Source organism: Chrysemys picta, unplaced genomic scaffold, assembly GCF_011386835.1.
Source record: "Chrysemys picta bellii isolate R12L10 unplaced genomic scaffold, ASM1138683v2 scaf151, whole genome shotgun sequence".
Classification (NCBI taxonomy): Eukaryota; Metazoa; Chordata; order Testudines; family Emydidae; genus Chrysemys; species Chrysemys picta.
In genome coordinates this window covers 55020-74759 of record NW_027052858.1, presented here as the reverse complement: position 1 = coordinate 74759, position 19740 = coordinate 55020, and the positions used below count along the sequence as shown (strand labels likewise).

The 19740-nt window shown below is 43.7% G+C and overlaps 1 protein-coding gene across 1 annotated transcript in view; it reads right to left on the bottom strand.

The window, feature by feature from the left end:
• Positions 1–1446: 1446 nt before the first annotated feature.
• LOC112061348 (ATP-dependent translocase ABCB1-like) overlaps positions 1447–19740 on the bottom strand; it is a 44868-nt gene continuing 26574 nt past the window's right edge. The window contains exons 16-22 of the mRNA XM_065579207.1: positions 13488–13588; positions 11390–11530; positions 10727–10883; positions 8302–8499; positions 7214–7420; positions 6098–6244; positions 1447–4663 (exon numbers count right to left, since the gene is read on the bottom strand). Coding sequence (XP_065435279.1) covers positions 4466–4663; positions 6098–6244; positions 7214–7420; positions 8302–8499; positions 10727–10883; positions 11390–11530; positions 13488–13588 — 1149 coding nt within the window. The 3' untranslated portion in view covers positions 1447–4465. The remainder of the gene's footprint in view (positions 4664–6097; positions 6245–7213; positions 7421–8301; positions 8500–10726; positions 10884–11389; positions 11531–13487; positions 13589–19740) is intronic.

Sequence of the window (19740 nt, the reverse complement as noted above, 5' to 3'; positions counted from 1 at the left end):
TTCTTTGTATTTATGCCAAACATACTCCCAGTAAGGCAGATAGGTATAACACAAGGCAGATTTTGATCCCACCAGTGCACCCAATATTTGCATCACAGGATGTAAGATCCCAGAGATTTTTGGGGTGTCCCTAAATTCCCTGCATCTCATTAGATTATTGTCCATTCCACAGCTGTAACAATCTGGAGCCAAGACTGTCAGAAGCAAACTTATGGCACACCATTAGGGTACCCCCTTGTGTCAGGGTGGGATGTTTCAGGAATATTAGCCTCTAGAGCCTCCTGCAGGTCTTCTGTCTGTACACAATTCAGCCTCCCACTGAGAAGCATCTAAGTCCAACCCCTTTCAGGGCAACACAAACTCAGACCAGCATCCAAAGTTTCTCAACAAATCTACCCTTTTCTGGACTCTGTCTTCAGTCGCCTTCCTCCAATACCAGAGGAGACTTTCTGAGATTTGTGGCTTTCCTACACACCCAACTCCTTTACAGGAATCCCTCTTTTCTCTGTGGTTCTTCCCTTCACAGTGAACTTTCTCCCTCTTTTATGAGGGCCAGGTGTCCATTAAGCATCACTTACTGCCTCTTAGGGCAGGTCTTCACTACAGGGCGGGGAGGGGGGTCGATTTAAGATAAACAAATTCAGCTACGCGAATAGCATAGCTGAATTCGACGTATCACAGCCGACTTACCATGCTGTAGGGACGGCGGCAAAATCGACCTCTGCGGCTTCCCGTCGATGGCGCTTACTCCCACCTCCGCTGGTGGAGTAAGAGCGTCGATTCAGGGATCGATTGTCGCGTCCCGATGGGACGCGATAAATCGATCCCCGAGAGGTCGATTTCTACCCGCCTATTCAGGCGGGTAGTGTAGACCTACCCTTAGTTCTTTTCTTCTGCCTGAGAAGCAATTAGCTAACTATTGTTTGCAGTATTGAAGAATAACCCTGTGTATCTCATAAGTTTGTCTCTTTCACCAACAGAAGTTGGTCCAATAAAAGATATTACCTCACCCACCTTGTCTAGTAATTAATTATGGCACAGGTGTAATAGATATGACTAATAACTCCTTCCCATCACATTGACTCATTAAAAAACTCCTCATCATGCCTGCCAAATCATTTCATCTTAAAACCTCCCATTCTCTACACAACCCAAATACTGGTTTGCGTGCTGGGTATTTCCATGGGGGCTCGAGGGAGGTGGACTCTTTCTCACCAGATGATGAAGTTTCTCTGGAGATGCTAAGCCTGGAGGGTGCACTAGCCTCTGTGTCCCTAAAGAGTCTTTCTTTTCTCAGAAGACTGGAGAAGAAAATCTGTATAGAGAGGTCACTGACATGAGGAAATCACAATTTAATTTAGCCATAAAAGAACAACCGGTGATTAATTCTGTCTTGTAACTCCCCCTGCAATTTTATTATTGAGTAAAAATAATGTCAAAATATTTGTGATGTTGTTTTGTTTTCTGGGGGTTTTTTTGGTAACAAAGTTAATGATCTGATTCAGGGTTAAGATGTTTTTTAATCCATTTGCCAGTTACTAATTAGAACAATAAACAAGTGAATAGTTAAATATATTTCAAAAGTCAGAATGTCTCAGGCTGGAGGAGCCAGCATTAAAGTGTCCTAAATGAATTAATACTTTTAGATTGAACTCTGAGTTGATAATTGGTTTCCTCACAATAACAAAATGTGGAGTTACAAAACTGCAGAATATCATCCACTGTAGTTCTTCTCTTTCCTCAGGAATCTCGGACATTTCCTGGATTGTGGATGCCTGGGGAGTTCTCAGGAAAGCACCACTCTCATTTATTTAGACTAAAAACGTCTCCTTGATTTATGGCAACTTTAAAATATTTTCAACTGTCTGCTGAAGAATTAAAAGGCAGTGAGAAGTTTGTGGGTTTTCTTTAGGAGGTGGGTCAGAGTGGAGTTTTATTTAATACTAGCTGCTAATCTCTTGCTGCTTTTTATTAAATGATGAAAATGGGATTTAGACAACCTCTGGGAGGGGATGCAATCCAGCATCACTAACTCTGGTTCTTGCTAGAACACCAGCTTTGCTTCCTGATTTATATACGTTAGTGCAGGGCTGATTCAAGCACATCCATGGCCCCCTGAGAATCACCTCAGGTTTATCCCCTCCTTCTGATGTAATAAATTTTTCCTCCTGCCTCTGGGATTATAATAAAAACTGTATGTTGGCTGAAATAAAAAGCTACTATTTTGGGTGCGGAAATGGGCTGGCGGGGAGGCTGAGAGAAGGACAGTCGAGGGAAACGTACAAAAGCGCAGCATTGAGCAAGCTGTGGGGTTGAAGGTGCAGAGAAACGTTGTTGACAGAAGGGAGGAAGCAGCAGGAGCACAAAGCAGCAGGCAGCTCTAAGTGGCAGGGCAGTGCCAGAATTGAGGGAGGGGAACTGCCACAATAAGGCAACAGTTGCCATCAGGCGGAGACGGCAAAAGTGACAGGGGACCCAGAAGGAATCTTCTCACCTGAGCAGCAGGAGCCACATGGACAGAGGTTGGCTCAAATCACGAAGTTCTTGAGGTCAGCAGGTGACAGGAAGGTTGAGGAGGAGGAGATGTGGGTCACAGAAAACCCCAGTGGAGGCAGAAGATGGGCAGCAGGTGGGGGGAAGTGCAAAGGAAGCCCTGGTCAGCGGTAGTGGATCAGCCTTGCAAAGGGGCCAGAGGAAGCCCCATTTGGGGACAGGAAAGCAGCTCCATGAAAAAGATGAGACCAGCTCAGGGGAATAACCTGCTGTGAAGGAGCAGAGCAGTATCCTCAAGGGAGGAGGAGCCCTACATCGAGCCCAGCCAGAGGCTGCAGACCCCTGTCAGAAAGGGTCTGGTAAAAGGCTCTGATTAGGCAGGAACAGCCAGCAGGAGGGGGTGGAAAAACTCCTCAGCCACGGGCTACAATAGGAGCATCAGGCAAGGCACCTGGGAGGCAGGAGCCACAGCCTCTTCCTTTCTCCTTGACCCCCTTTTTTCCCTCTTAAATCTTCCTTTTCATTTATATCCCACCAGTTGTGTGCGTGTGGCTGGGCTGGAGCCCCAGTGCTGGGGAGTGGCAATATCTAGCCAGAAGGGTTTTGAGTCTTCGAGATACAGGGAGAGGTTCAGTTCAGCTTGCTCACACTGTCCCTTTGCATGCAGTACAGGGGGGGAAATGAGGAGCAGGAGCAGAACACTCTCTCTCACTGCCTCCCAGTGAGGGGTCCCTCCCACCCCAGGTGCAGCCTGTCACCAGTGGGTCTGCAGCTTCTGACACACAGTCTAGTACTGATCCTGCAGGATCTAACAAAATAACCAGTTCTTCAACCTATGTCAATCTCCGTTGTTCCCCTAGACTCACTTGTTAATGGCATTTTTACAATTTCCTGTAGAGACCACATGAAGGTCAAGGGGAGCTTTATGAAAAAGGCTGACGCACTCTCATGCTTCTAAAAGCTGGAACCGAACTAACCCATTGCTCACCTCAGCTGTCACTGAATGGAGAAACTCCCAGCCGCGCGATCCAAAGAGAACAAGGCTTCTTACTAATATGCAGCCTCTGACATCTCTCTTCCCAGTCATTGGGTGACCAACAATTCCCATCAGAGATTTTCTCTCTTTTTTTCAATCTTTCCCCATAAAGCTTTTCCCAAAGATCATTATTCACTGCATGTGGAAATGTCGGGTAGAACTTTGTCAATCGATTTTAGCTGCAGGACTTGGTTAACCTAGATACTTTATCATTAAGAATAATAATAATTAATAATAGTTTGTGTTGTGCAAGTGTCTAACGGCTCCAGTCAGGATTGAAACTGCACTCCCGTCTGCTCCAACACGGACCCAGGGTCTGAATCACGTGTCCGAAAGCTGCAAGTCTACTTGAAAACAGCTCCCAGAGGTGTGCTTGTCTTTAGCACTCAGATGCCCAACTCCCAATGGGGTCTAAACCCAAATAAATCCATTTTACCCTGCATAAAGCTTATGCAGGGCAAACTCATAAATTGTTCGCCCTCTATAACACTGATAGAGAGATATGCACAGCTGTTTGCTCCCCCAGGTATTAATACATATTCTGAGTAAATTACTAAATAAAAAGTATCAGAGGGGTAGCCGTGTTAGTCTGAATCTGTAAAAAGCAACAGAGGGTCCTGTGGCACCTTTGAGACTAACAGAAGTATTGGGAGCATAAGCTTTTGTGGGTAAGAACCTCACTTCTACCTCGGCAGCCAAAAAATCTTACCGCATTATAGGTGAAACCGTGTTATATCGAACTTGCTTTGATTTGCTGGAGTGTGCAGCCCCGCCTCCCCAGAGCACTGCTTTACCGCGTTATATTCGAATGCATGTTATATCTGGTCGCATTATATCGGGGTTGAGGTGTATATATTTCCATGAAAGGCTTGTAATCATTAATATAAAAGCAGATTAAAATTAACCAACACGCCCCAAAGGATTTTACCAATAGCATTAAGTAACACTAGAGCCATTTACAAGTGCATAGTAATGTCCTTCCTTTGCCAGCAGCTGGCTGTGAGTCCCTTGTTCCACTACTTTTCCATTATGAATCACTGCTATGACATCAGCGTTCTGGACGGTCGTCAAGCGGTGAGCAATAATAATGCAGGTTCGACCCTTCCTGGCATCGTCCAAGGCTTTCTGGACAATCTGTAGACAGATGCAGTGAAAAACTTATTAGTTGGAGAATCTTCCCTTTCATAGGTAACATCTTTGCCTTTATAGTTCACATTATCACTTGGGTGTTCCTCACTGGGGTTTAGGAGTCAGTACTTCCCATGCATGAAGGAGGCCTCAAACACACGGGCCTGATATTACAACCTTTATTTGTGTGAGTAATTCCACTGAAGTCATTGACACTACTCTCATGAACACAGGCTAGCAGAACGAGCTCCATAAGGATCTAGTTTGGACCAACATAAAACTTAGATTTACCATGAAACACAACTAATCTGCAGAGGTGTAATGAATTTAAAAAAAAAAATTGTCTGTTATATTGGCTGTTACCAAATGTGTGTTAGGATGCAATGTCAAATATGTCTGTTTCCAACTACATGCCAAATTTAGAGAAACTAAAACTTGCACATTCATTGATAGTACCAGCAATGACAGACACTTCTTGTTGTCCATAAAAATCCAAAATTCAGGATCCTGACATCCGGCTCACAACTGGATGGCGGTTTGCACGGTGGCATTTTTCACTTCTACTGCGTCCCCACCCAAATGAACAGTTTATTCGTCCCTATGGCGTCTCCCCCCTCTCCTGGAGATGGGGGATGTGGTGAGGAAGCTCAGCCAGCTGAGCAGCAGGGGACAGCTTAATTACTCTCTCTTCACTGCACAACATCTCCCGAGAGGTGGCAGGTGTTGCTGAAGCCTTTTTTCCAAGCCAGCTGCTCCTGCCTGTCCCCTCTAACCCTCTGAACGCAGGTGGACCAAAGGACTGGGAAGCGGACAGAGGCAGGACAACATTAAACTTCTTCATTGTTCCATTCTATCCTGACAGCCAGCAGTTCTACTGGCAGAGTGGATCCCTCTGGGTCTCTGTAGCAACACCTGCTCACCCAGACAGAGCAGGAAATAGTGCAGAAAGAGACCCACTTTGCTGCTAGTGCTGCTGGCTGAAGGGAAGAGAAAGGAGCTGCTGACTTGCCTTACAAGGCCTCCTCTAGTAGATCACAGTCTTCTGTTTGAAGACACCTGTCTCAAACTCAAAGCTGCTAATTATGAATGGGATTTTCCAAAGTGCTCAGCATTGGCCTAATTGTGAACCCATTAAAAGTCCCACTGACTTCATAACTGACTTTGAAGGAATTGAGGCAGGCTCAAACTGAGGAGTTCTGAAAATCCCACTTTGTCTCCAGCCCCAAGTGTTGCTGACTACCATCAGCTCCCAATTTAGACACCAGGAGTTGAAGGCACTCTACACCTTGCAAAGCAGGCAGTAGACAGAGAGTGAGCTAAGGATTGTTCTGTGGAACTTTCAAAATTGTATTGTAGATGGAGCGCCTGTGTGCTTGAAGTGAAGCGTTCGAACCCCGTAATTTTGTGTATATTACAAATGGTAGAATGCATATTACTAACCTTTTCACTTTCCGTGTCAAGAGCAGATGTGGCTTCATCCAGAAGCAGAACTGCTGGCTTACGAACTAGAGCACGAGCAATTGCTATTCTTTGTTTCTGACCTCCAGAAAGTTGTGCTCCTTTGTCACCCACTCGGGTGTTATACTTCTGTATAAGTAAATATTCATTGTAAAGGAAAGTTCGAAACAGAAAGTTATATTTTTAATAGCAGATAATGTACTGTCTTAAGCATTTCCATAGTGAAAGAAACAAGAATAATGTAATGGTTTTTAATAAAAAATAAAATTTTATAAGATTTTATTAACTGTTTGAATCAAAATGCATATCTACAGCTACACGTATTGATAACTGCTCTGTAATGAAAATTTATTTCAGCATTAGAAAAAGACTAACTCCCAAGTGGTGCAAACACTGATGTGTCTAGTCAAAGACACCTGTATTTAAACATATAGATCTCAAGAGACTTTTATAATTTCAAGGCCCTAGAGACCCACGCTCAGGAGGTGATCCTTTATTTCTTACACATCCAAAACTTTCTTCTCAGTACATTTTCACAAACTAGGTGGTAATGAAAAAGAAATATTGGTTTTTTTTCAATTTTCAATTGTCATTTCCAATTCCATGCAACTCTACAGGAAGCCCGATTTCTCTGGGCTTTTCCAAGGTCTTTCTCCACTTTGAGAACTAAGTCCATGGCAAACATGAAGGTTAAGATGTACTTGAAACATTTTACCTTTCAGATAAGACTAAAATTAGAGAAAGGTTCAGCCAAAAAAGGAAAAGGAATTGGCAAAGTTTATGAGGAAATGAAAATAAAGGTCTAGAATCAAATGTCTCTTTTATAGTTGTTATAGAACATCTCTGTGCTGGAGGAAAACAAGAAAACTGGAGCGCAGATTTTGCATTTGAATTAGCTAATTATAACTGCGTATGTGTTAATACATATTGCAAGTTACATTTTTAAATATCAGCTTTCTATTTTCCTCTTTGAGAATTGTATCCACATGAAAATAACCTTTTTTAAAAAGCATATTGTTTTGCATTAATGGGAGTTGCTTAGATAAGTCACAGTGAATATTTGCCCCACACTGAGATTGGAAAGACATTAGCATTTACCTCTGGGAGATTTTCTATGAAGGTGTGAATATTTGCTGCTTTAGCTGCCTCTTCAACTTCCTCCTGGCTGACAACCCTACTGTTGTCTCCGTACTGGATATTTTCAGCAATGCTGCAGTCAAACAAAATAGGCTCCTGTGACACAATACCCAATTTGGACCTTAACCATTGCAAATGCAAAGACTTGGTATCGAACCCGTCTGCAAACTAGAAACAGAAAAAGGGAAAAATCATTCCCTGCAGAATGCAATACTCCTCCTCAGGCGTACAATGTAAATGTGAAACACCAATCTGTAAAAATCCTCTGACCTGTATAAGAGTTACAGTAAAAGTAAAGTGGTCAGTGAACCACTTCTGGTCAAAGAATAGATGACCAAATCTTTCATTCAAAATTGAACTGAACCAAAACTCTTTGAAAATTCAAAAGAAGCTCAGATAATCTTTTCCTCTCAGAAGTACTTTTTTGTGGATGTCTGCTCTGCTAGCTTCTGTAATAGATGTGGAATTGCCAATCTATAACGAGATGTACTCACAGAATTTCAATCTTTACTGATGATGGCAGGGACCAGAGATCTCATGAGAAAGTCTGTTCATCAGCTTCTTAGTCCTAGACGGTTGAAGAGCTCCAATAAGAATCCACATCTTTGGGCATTTATTCAAACATCCTTTGACTCACCATCTCTAGGCTATTCTTCTTGGAGCTCCCATCATCATTAATAGGACTTGCATCAAAAGTCTCATCGAGTGATGAATTAGACCTCAAATTGTGTCATGTTATCATGACTACAGGACTAGTGGCAAGGGTTACATTATGGGAAGTATTCTAATGCCCCCTCCAATATATTAAATAAATCAACAAAGAGATGCAATCCAGTGATCTAAAGCCAGGACGGGGAGTCAGAAGATCCAAAGTTCTACTCCTGGCTCTACCTTAAGGAAGTCCCAAGTCTTCTCTGCAGTACCCAGACCTGTAACAACACTTATCCACCTCAAAGGGGTGTTGGGTGGATGATTTAATGTTTGTAAAATACTTTGAAGAACAGTTCTATAAGCTCTAAGCATTAACAGCCTCACAAATCTTTTCTTACCACGTGTCCTGCCATAGGGTCATAAAATCTCTCCAGCAGCTGAATGGATGTGCTTTTGCCACAACCACTGCTCCCCACCAAGGCTAGTGTCTGTCCTTTATTAACCTTCACGCTGAGTCCTTGCAAAACTTGAACTTCTGGTCTTGTAGGATATACAAAATGGATGTCCCTGAATTCAATGTTACCATCAAACTGACTCTGAAAATGGTAGAAAATATTAATGTATGAAAGAAGACCTGTCTATCTTGTACAGAAGCATCAAACACAACTCAGTATGGTCATTTAAATGAAGGCGTTGACAAGTCAGTTGGAAATGGTATGGCATTGTCAAACCCAGAGCATTTTTGTCAGTTTATTGTTGCTTAAATATGCAGTGACATTGGATTGTTATCTTCTGTGTACAGGACCTCCTTCTTGAGTGCTACTTTTCTGCATCTCTCTCTCATTTATATCATTCCTTTTCAGCCTGGCTTGCAAGGACTATCATTACTTTAGATAAGTAAACAACCCTAATACCTCTCTTTTATGTCATCAATACATATAATCCAGACACTATCATTGTGTGTGGAAAACATAGCTCCTGCCCCTGGGAATTCACTCTCTAAATAGTGTAATTTCAATGCACAGGATGAACATAGTACAAGGTGAACATCAGATCTCAGATTGGGTTAAACATTTTTACTTTGGTGGATTAGTCATAGTTTTCAAGGACAACTATGTTTTAAGTGTAGGTTTGAATAAGGAAAGGGTAGCTTATTGGCTCTTTTATGTAGGAAGGGAGCTCTGAGTATAAGAGGTAGCAAGGAAGAAGACTTGAAGACAAGGGTGAGTGAAGGAGATGTTAGGAGAGACTGTGGAAGCCTCCTCTGATGCCTGGGGGATGGGACAGCTCTAGGACCACAATACCAGCACTGCGAGTACAATGGGCTCTTACAGCACCTAGAGAACTGGACTTTCAAGGTTTAAACTCTTTGGGTCAAATCTTAACTTCACTGAAGTCAAAGGCAGCTGCTTCACTGGCATCAGGATTTGGCCCAGAGAGGTTTCACTTTAAATTAACGTCTTTATCCACAAGAAGATATTTCCCCTGGAGCATCAGTAGTCTGGGCATGTGGAGCTGATTCAGGAAAGTGGTGAAGCACATGTGTGACTTAAAATTGTGCACATGAATTACTGGCATGCTTACAGTATGTGCCTGAGTCCTTTTCTGAATCGAGGCCACTATCCAAAAGCTAGAATTCTAAAGCAATTTCAAGTTTCTGAAAGGCTGGTTCTGCTTGTAAAAGCATTTATGGAAAACACTGAGAGACAATATGAAATGTGTTCAGTTTACAAATACAAAGATGAGTTTCTAACAGTCAACACTGGACTATGAGAGACAATCTGGGTTCTTTCCATCTCACGTATAATCACCAGGAAGAAAAGGTTCTGCAGGCCAAGTTACATCCTCATTAATACCTGTGCAACCCCTCTGACTTGAATGAGGTTACTCAAATGTTGTATGCAGTGTTGTTATAGCCGTGCTGGTCCCAGAATATTAGAGAGTCAAGGTGGGTGAAGTAATATCTTTTATTGGACCAACTTCTGTTGGTGAGAAAGACAAGCTTTCGAGCTTATACAGAGCTGAAGAAGAGCTCTGTGTAAGCTCGACAGCTTGTCTCTCGCACCTACAGAATTTGGTCCAATGAAAGATATTAACTCACCCACCTTGACTCTCTGTTACACAGATGTAACTGACTGGAACTTAGCAAACAAGTCTGCTGATGATGCACAAGAAGGAATAGAATCTAACTCGCTCTCCCCCACAGCTGCATAGTTTACAGGAGTAAAAAGCAGCGAAAACATACTTGTATTGCTAAAGAAAGCAGTTATAACTCTGGGCTTATCTTCACTACCAGGGAGATCGACACAACTGCAATTAATTCAGCAGGTGTCGATAGCAGAGTGCTCTCTGATCGACTCTGGTACCCCACCGGAATGGGAAGAGCAAGGTAAGTCAATGGGAGAGCATCTCCCGTCAACGCAGCACAGTGAAGAAACCGCGGTAAGTCGACCAAAGCTACATCGAACCCAGTTACATTATTCACATAGCTGGAATAGCGTAACTTAGGTTGACTTACCCCGCTAGCGTAGACCAGGCCTCAGAATACACGCAACGGACAGAACAGGTGAATGAAATGTCATTCTTCCAGTCATTTTTCAGAACAGAACCGCACTTAAAAGTATTTTATTAATTTCTCAAGCGAAAAGGTATTAAATGGCACTGGGCAAATATAAAATTATTAAGTTAAATTAAATTTTACCCTACTTCTGTGGTCCTGTCTTCTGTGACATTGAAAAAGGCAATTTAACAAGATTAATACAATTAAGAACAATACAGTACCACCAGGTTTGTTAGTTTCAAGAACTTTCTGAATGGCCTTACCAGTTTTGTACCCTCTTCACTATAGCTGTCAATTAAGGGTTTCCGATCCAAAAGCTGAAAGATTCGTTGGGCGGAAACTTTAGCTTTGCCAAAATCTGGTTCCAAAGAAGAGGACAGACCAACATTTATAAGACCATATAGAACTGAAAAAAAGGCTCTGAAAACCAAACACAAAACATCTTTCAGTTCATCTAAAGAGAGACTTTTTTTATTATTGTTCATAAATTACAAACATTGTTTTCCTTATTTAAAACAAACAGACTTAACTCTATCTATAAATCTGAGAATTGTGACATTTTTAGAACTTTATGGTATAGAAAAATTACACACAAAAGATTAGAAACAGAGGTTTACAGCTACAAATATTTTTATGGGTGACTAATGGTACATAATTTCTCCATGCAGAAGCATTTCACAAAGCCTGTTGTCTGCAATGAAGTGTCAACAGTAAAAGTTTCTCCATAGTAAATAAACTGAGCCAGGCTCTATACATGCCAATACAACTGTTTCAAACTTCCTCTCCCAGAAATAACCCTTCTGCCTGAATTGAACTCCTGACCAGATTCTAAACTGTTGGACCTCTTGCACTATTGCCCCAGTAACTAGACTGATACACAATTATCATGTGTTGAAATCACTGTCTTTGGACTGATGTGTACTCACATAAATACGTTTTCAAAGTTTGTATAACAATTAGCAATGAGCCATGCCCCGAATCTGAAGATTGCTGCCTCAAGAAAGTAGATTGCACATTGGACTGTTCCATAGTTAAGTCCATATAGGGGGGCTTTTGTTAGAGAGTCCCTGATAAAAGAAAAGATTTATGTTAAAGGAAAAAATTGTCATGAAATGCCAAGAGCAGAGACTCGCCGGGAGAAGGTCAGACCTTTGGATTAGGGGTGGCAAACCCTATACCTCACTCACTCAAATAATAAATAATAATAATTAATAAAGCTGCACGGTAGGGGCTCCATGAAGGTGCCTCTGGAGAGAACTTATGGCAAATGAGATCTCTTCATCCCAACTAGTTGTTTATTGGATAGGACCTTATGATAAAATTACCTTTAGTAGTCAAAACATTTTAACACTTGAATGCTGGTTTCCAGAATAAATGTTTATGGATGGCCAAAGCAATCTGACACAAAGCAAATTAATAATTTCGATAAGTCTCTTATGATCTTTGAATGCTTGAATTTTTGGACAATTTCGATAAATGTAGTGGTCACCATAGAAAAGTCAATGTCTACAACACAGCAAAACTGAAGCACTACGGATATTGCCTGTTCTGTGTACAGGAGGGGGAAAAGTAGCAACTCAGACCCCACTGTACAGTGGTGACTTTTAAATGGTGACCAATGTTGTTGTGTGGGATGGTAAACTGGATCACCTCAATTATGTGCAGACATTGCTGTGACAAAGAAACTGGTTCTAGTTCTGACAAAATGATTTTTCAACAGAAAATGAAATGTCTGCACATTTGAAATTTTCCATTGGGAAAAAAGTAAAAAAATATTTTATTCGGGGTTGGTTTGACCTGAACTGAAATATTTCTGCTTTGCACCCATAGCCATGTGACTCCGATAATGCATTATGCCACTCAGGCAGAGGGGAGACCACACTGCATCATGGGAGATGTAGTCCAACCAGGGAGCCTGGCCCATAAGACAGGCAATGTTCCAAAACAGGGAAATGCAGTTTGATGTTGAACTAGATAGAAACAAAAACTGTCAGATCAGTTAAACAGAAGAAAAAATAAATATTTCAGTTATTTGGGAATATAAAAATATTTTGTTTGGAGAAAAATGCAAAAATGGAATGATTTGCCATTTCTAAATTGAAATTTTTGTAAAAAAAACTTTTTCCGCGAAAAAATGTGATATATTTTCACATTTTGTCCCACTACAGAGCAAAACAGAGGTTGAAATATTAGAATTTCCCACAGGACAGAAATTCAGATTTTCACTCATCTCTAGTGCTCATATATTTTTAAAATGTTTTTCAAAATAGTTTCTCTAAAAATCATAATTTTGTGATACAATGACCTTCCAGGATTAGAGACAAGTGCTAAAGCTGAGAATCCCATTTCTCCAATGAAATATAGATTTTTTTTCTCATACTGATGGTTTATAGAATATTGAATCATAAAACTGTCATTGGCAGAGGACTATCATTTTCAATCCCTGCTTTTACTTAAAGCATATTTAAGGGGAAAGAAACAAAATGGATGGTAGATCATTTCATTTAAATCAAATGGAGACTAGGAAAATGCCTGACATATTTGGATATTAGAAATTAGCCCCTGCAGTGGTTAGCCTGTCAAGTGTGACTGAAAAGGCCAAAGGGGAAAAAGAAATGCACCTTATTTCAAGACCGGAAAGTCCTTACTTGTAGTACAAGTCATAATACATGGTAATGCTATGTAGTATAAAGCCTTTGCCACTTGACCTATGAAACTCATTCTGCTCCAGTACTTGTGAAGCAAATAAACATCCCATATTCATGTTAATAAAAACTTTATACCAGGTCATTTCATTCTCTCTCACACACAAATATTACATCACACACAATAGCATCTAAGAACATATTTTAAAGAAACTGAGTAAATACATTTTACTCTGCCAAAATCTTTTCAAATCATTTATGTGTTTAATATTTTCAGTCTGCAAATGAATGTAATATGAATAAATCTTGAGTAGTTTTAAATTAAGAAAATATGTATTCATTGTTTTAAAAAACAGAATTATTTGAGAGCAAATCCTACCTGTATGGACCATTCAAACTTGCATTATATCTCTCATAGAATGCATCTTCACTAGTTAATGAAGCCACAGTTCTTATATTTTCAACCGCTTCCATTGAAATCTAAATCGGGAGACAAGACGGATATAAAGTATTCTCTTATGCTTGAGTCTGCTCTTACCACTACATAGTTAGCACATCTATAGCACTTTTCATCTTTAGCTCTCCAAGTGTTTTTCTTTTAAAAAAAATGAGATTAAGTATCATTATCAGGGAAACTGAGGCACAACAATTCAATTATTTACCTAAGGTCACACAGTGGTCTTTCTACTAAGCCAACGTGGCTGCTATGGGATTCCTAAGTACTCCTCCCCCCACCTGTCCATTTTGTTGCACAGTAGCATTAGCTGGCACTATAGAAGCCATTAAAAGGTAAGAAGTTGCTCCTTACTCTGAGTACACACATCCCAGGCAGCAGCTCACTGGAGGGCTGCATGCTACCTTGGTTATACAGCCTGAGCGGCACATTGAGCTGGGTGAGCCCCACACTCCTACTACCCACCCCCAGTGGGGACTCCTGCTCCTGCTCCTGCCAGGCTTCCCCAGCCATGTGCCAGGCCCACCCAGTCCACCCCTCCTCCAAACCAGGCCCTTCCCCCACACCCTTTGGCCAACATTTCCACAGGGGTGACGTGTATCGTAACTTTTCATTTTCTGGATTTCTGATATTTAAATTTGCATGATCTTTAGCCCCCCAATCCTGGGTTCATTGGAGAGCAAGGTGAGAGGCTCAGACACTCCAAGAAGAGCAGGGTCCCTAGATCCCAGCCCACATGGAGGAGCAGGGCTCTTCCCAGATCCAAGCACCCACACAGAAGGGGAGAATTCAGGGCTGACAGCCCACCCCCAAATCCTCAACTTCCTTTGCTACCCCTCACATTCCCCATCCTCTCCTCTCACGCTCCCCCAATCCCTCCCCTCCCCATTATTTGAGCCCCTAACCCTTCTTCCTACCCATCCTCATTTATCCCCCTCCTCATGTGCCGGCTTCCTCCTTTCCCCAGGGGTGCTCAAACCCCCGCTCAGCTCCAGGCCCCGCCCCCAGTTCACCCCTCCCCCCAAAGCCCCACCCCTGTCCTGCCTCTTCCCACCCCACTTCTTCCTGCCCAGTTCCTCCCCCTCCCCCGAGCACACCTCATCCCCATTGCTTCCCCTTTCCCCCCAGCACCTCCTGCACACCGAGGAACAGCAGATTGTGGTGGGCAGGAAGCGCTGGGAGGGAGAGGGAAGGAGTTGATCAGCAGGGCCACTGGTGGGTGAGAGGCGCTGGGGGGGGGGAGGGAGGGAGCTGGCTGCCAGTGGGTGCTAAGCATCCATCAATTTTTTTCCACCCACAGAGTTAGCACCTGTGCCCCCATCCCTTGCTCTAGACCCAAAACAGCCCCTTCTTCCCACTTACTCTTACATGGTAATCACCCCTTGTAATTAATTTTTTTTTCAAACACAGTTTGAGAGCCTTCTTAATTATCGGCTGTGCTCAGATTCCATTTCTCCAAATTAAAACAAAAGTTGACATTTCATTTTCAGATTTCTGCTCAGAGTGGGCTTAGAACTTCAAAGCTGCTAGAATCTGTGAACTTAATTTTTTCCCCCTGGAGGCTGTGGGGAACCCCATACTCAAATGACCCCATCTTTGGATCACTCACCCTACCCTACGCTTTCATGACACATAGCAAATTTCAAGACAATCTGTGTAAACACACAGATTTTAGCATACTGAGGCCTTGGCTACACGCGGCAGCGCTGTGAAGCACAAGTGTAGTCGCGCCACCAGCGCTGCGAGAGAGCTCTCGCAGTGCTGTATGTACTCCACCTCTCCGAGGGGAATAGCTTGCAGCGCTGCAAGCGAGTGTGGCGCTTTACAGCGCTGTACTCGCTGTGCTCGGGGGGGGGGGGGCGTTTTCACACCCCTGAGCGCAGCAAGTTGCAGTGCTGTACAGCGCCAGTGTAGCCCAGGCCTTAGTAGTCATCCTTTAAACAGGAAGGGCTTCCCCACCTTAGCTAGAGCAGAGCTGGTGCTCAGTTGTAATGCTGTATAAAATTAGAAGGCCAGTGGAGCAGAGGTGCTCCACACATCCATCAACATCATAATAGTCTCAGAGAGCTGTGGAGTGGCCCATTCATCTCAATGAGATGTTTGCAGCTGAAAATGAACACCCAGTCTGAATTCAGCCAGAATCTAGCTCTGAGTAGAGTGACCAGACAGCAAGTGTGAAAAATCGGGACGGGGATGGGGAGTAATAAGCACCTATATAAGACAAAGCCCTGAATAGCGGGACGATCCCTATAAAATTGAGACACCTGGTCACCTCGCTTTGAGACATATGAACTGTTCCATTCATGCCAGTGGATTTTCCCATTCTCCCTCCCCAGGACTGTAGAATTTCTGACATGCCCTTTCTCAGCTCCTCACCCCTCTCTTTCAGCAGTGTGTTCTCGGGGCATGCTCTGAGCATGCCTGTTCTAAGCTTCCCACTCAGAGCACCCGGACTTCCCTGAACCAAGCTCACATGGGGAGAGGTAGAGAGAGGGGGCCAGACTCCCTAAGAGGGACAAAGCACCCCAGATTCCAATTCATGTGAGGAGGTAGAGAGAGAGGCTTACATATCCCCAGAAAGCAATGCCTACTGCAGACCCTGGCTCACATGAGAGGGGGCATGGAAGGCAGATAGATCTCCATGGCTGGACAAGGCAGCTTCAGAGCCTGGCAAAGGGCGGGGAGGGCGGGGTCAGGTGCAGAGCTCAGACACCCCCAGAGAGGCAATGCTCCCCCAAATTCCACCTCACATGCAGGGGGTGGGGAGAGGGGCTAAGAGTCCCCTAGAGAGCTAGTGGGTCCCCCAGATTCAAGCACACAAACAAAAGGGACAGACGGGATAATGCGGAGCTGCCCCTATTCTCCCCCGACCTTCTGCAACAAACCCTCATGTCTGCTTCCCAGTATCCATTCCCCAAACCCAACCTCTTCCACCACCCGTTCCCATTTATCTCCCTCCCCATAATCCCCGCTCTTCTCCGTGCAGCCCCAAACCCCTCTCACCCTATTCCCCTAACTCCTCCATCCCTTAAAATGCTCCTCTCTTGCCAGCAAGCATTTGCACGCCTATTTTTTTTAAACAAAAATACTTTGATGACATTACACCCCGCTCCAAAATAAAAGCCTGAGAGTACCAGATTTTAGCAACATGCCAGCCAAGCTTTCCCAGGTTTTCAGCAAAGGGGGGCCGTGAACTGTCACTAGCTGGGGGAGTTCAGGAACAAACACTTACTGTGCATCTCTTCAGTCTATCCAGCTGCTTTGACCATACTCTACCTGCAAATCCTTTGGGGTTCGCTTTACATATGTGCTCAGTGTAACTTGTGGAGTGCTTGACCTTTACTCAAGAGCCTACATGGATGGCCGAACTCTTTTGCTGATAATGTTCCGAATCTTGCTTCCCCCAAAGGGCTAGTGGATGCCATGCATTCTCTGGGGTCACCCTCAAGTGAGTGAGACCCTTGTGCCGGGATCAGACCCGTGGTCTGATCTCTAGATGTGGGCAAAAAAACATTTCTAGAATAACCTTTAGAAAAACTGTTTATTGGATGGGAAACAACATCTCATGAACCCCAACATCAAATGACCCCAAGTTTGGATCACTACACGTATCTTGCACTCCGATAAGGTTCACCAATTTATAGTGGTGCACCTCAGGAGATGGCAGGGTAGGGTTAGTGACCCAAACTTGACATCTGTTGAGCCAGACGTTCTGGAGATAGAAGCCCTAAAAACAGCCATTTAAAAAAAAAATTCTAGGTGGTGGGTGTTTTAAAAAAAACAAAAACATAGAGCTAGAACTCTAGATCTAGAGTTCATAGGTAGATACTAAGAACTGGAAGATGAATCACAGACCACTGGATGGCCGTGACCTCACCCTTCAATTAACACTGCTAAAGATAAGTTGATTACAACACCCACCTAAGACAAAAGGAATTTTGAACTGAGTGGCTGGAGTTTGCTACAATGTGAGAGTCATAGGTGGTAATTTCATTTTGGGAGAAATGCAATCAAACCGTTTGGGTGGAAAATTGGATGTATAAACTTTCTTGGAATGAGGGTTGACAAACCTCCAGGATTGTCCTGGAGTTTCCAGGAATTAAATATCAGAGGAGTAGCCGTGTTAGTCTGTATCCACAGAGCCACCAGGCTCCATGTTGTTTTTCAGGAATTAAAGATTAATATTTAAAGATTGTGTCATTCGAGGAAACCTCCAGGAATAGGTTCAACCAAAATTGGCAACCCGTCTGGGAGGGGGCATTGGGGTAAATAGGAATAGGTGGTAGGGGAGGTAAGAGGTTGGAGGTTCAGGTGATGGAGGCATGTGACCCCCCACCTCTGCCAGTGCACCCCAGCCCTGCACTGCAACCCCCTGTGCCCCCTCTGTCAATAAACTCAAGCCATCCTGCACCTCAACCTTCCTGCACCCCAAACCCGAGCTTGGTCTTGACATCCTAACCCCCTGCATCCCACAGCTGTCTTTGCACCCCAATCCCCCATGCACCCCAACTTTCCTGCAGCCCGAGCCCTTCCAGTGTACCCCAACCTTCCTATACCCCAGCTCTACCAGTGCACCTGACACGTTGCACCTCCCAGCTCTGTCAGTGCACCCCAACACTACAGGAAAGCTACTGGACACACATTGATGGGGAAATTGGAGGGTTCATGGCTGACCAGAAACCATTACAAGCTCTGACACTACACTGTTCTTGGAGATGGGGCACATCTCTGAGAAAAGGGTCAAAGGATTTTTCTCTCAAACATAAAATTGTCGGTGTTTTGGAACACAAACCCTATCTGTGATTTCTCCCACCAGCCTGCTACAAACTCCACCCTCTAGCCATTCTGAAACATGACCAGGAACGCTATGCCACTGGAACACAGCTGTCCTTCACCCCACTGCATGTGAGTCAGATTAGAGGAGGGAGGGAGTGACAGCAATAGAAAAGTTAGTACACACGGAGTGAAAACTTCAGGGAGAGGTGTTCCCTGCTTGCAATAGGGAGCCTCTGCATGGTAGTGGTGACAGGGAATGCAGTGACTGGGTCAGAGGTATGGCGGGGGAGGTGTGCTGAAGCAGGGCTGGTGAGGCACAGCTGATGAATGTGTGTGTCAGGTGGTGCAGCTGGCTCAGAATGCTAATTGTGGAACACTAGATGTACAACTGCCTCTATGGCCACTACCTCCTAACGCCACCAGAGCTTTTCCTGTTTTAAAAAAAAAAAATTCCATGGCAAAGAACAACGTTAAATGCAGAGTTAAGGTTGCTTGTGGGTATGTCGTACCCCTGCAGAATGCTGTGTGGAACAAAACTCAAACTACTGAAAACCAGGAGATGCACAAGTAAGCGTGTGCATGTAAGATTATTTCTGCCCTCTTTCCACAGTGCCAAGTTAACACACACCTTTGCTCTGCCAACCCTGCAGCTGCTGACATGTACAAGCTCTTCACCTCCTTTTACAGCCCATTCACTGTCACCCACAGAATTCCATCTAACAATATTACAGGACAAGAAAAAAATAAAAAAAGGCTGCCCACCCCATGTTCCATCTGTTCCATAGAGCTGGCAGTAGCCAATGAGAATTGTTTGCATATACTCCAGATGCAATCAGGATGCTACATGTACCTACACTAAAGGGTGGAGACAGTAGTTGGGCCTGCTTCTTAAGTGTGTTGGTGATGTAAGGACGTGGGGATCATTCTGAGGTATGTGAGAGAGCAGAGCAGAGCTTAGGACAGGAGGAACTCTGTGTTTGCCACCCTCCAATGTCTGAACAAAGGGAGGAGCTAGGTATGTACCTTTAGGATCCTGCGTGCATCAGTACAGTGCAGAATTGTGTATATCATTGCAGGGCACAGGGTCTGTATTAGAAAGGGTATTTTCAGTAGCGAGCTGGCATATGAGCAATCTAAGCATTTATTATCTATGCACACTCCAGGCAAAGTGAGTGTGCTCAGTGGCAGATGGAGCTGTACTGAAGAGCGGAGGAAGTAGTTAGCTCTGCTTGATAGGTGGGTTAGCGAGATCTGTGGATGACTTGGAGATGTGTGACAGAGCAGTGACTGAGATATGAGGAGATCTATGTGTGTGTGTGGAAAGGCAGGAAGTGCATATGTACCTTCAGGATGAAGTATGTCTCAGTTCTATGTGGAATTGTGTAGGTTATGTCAGTAACAG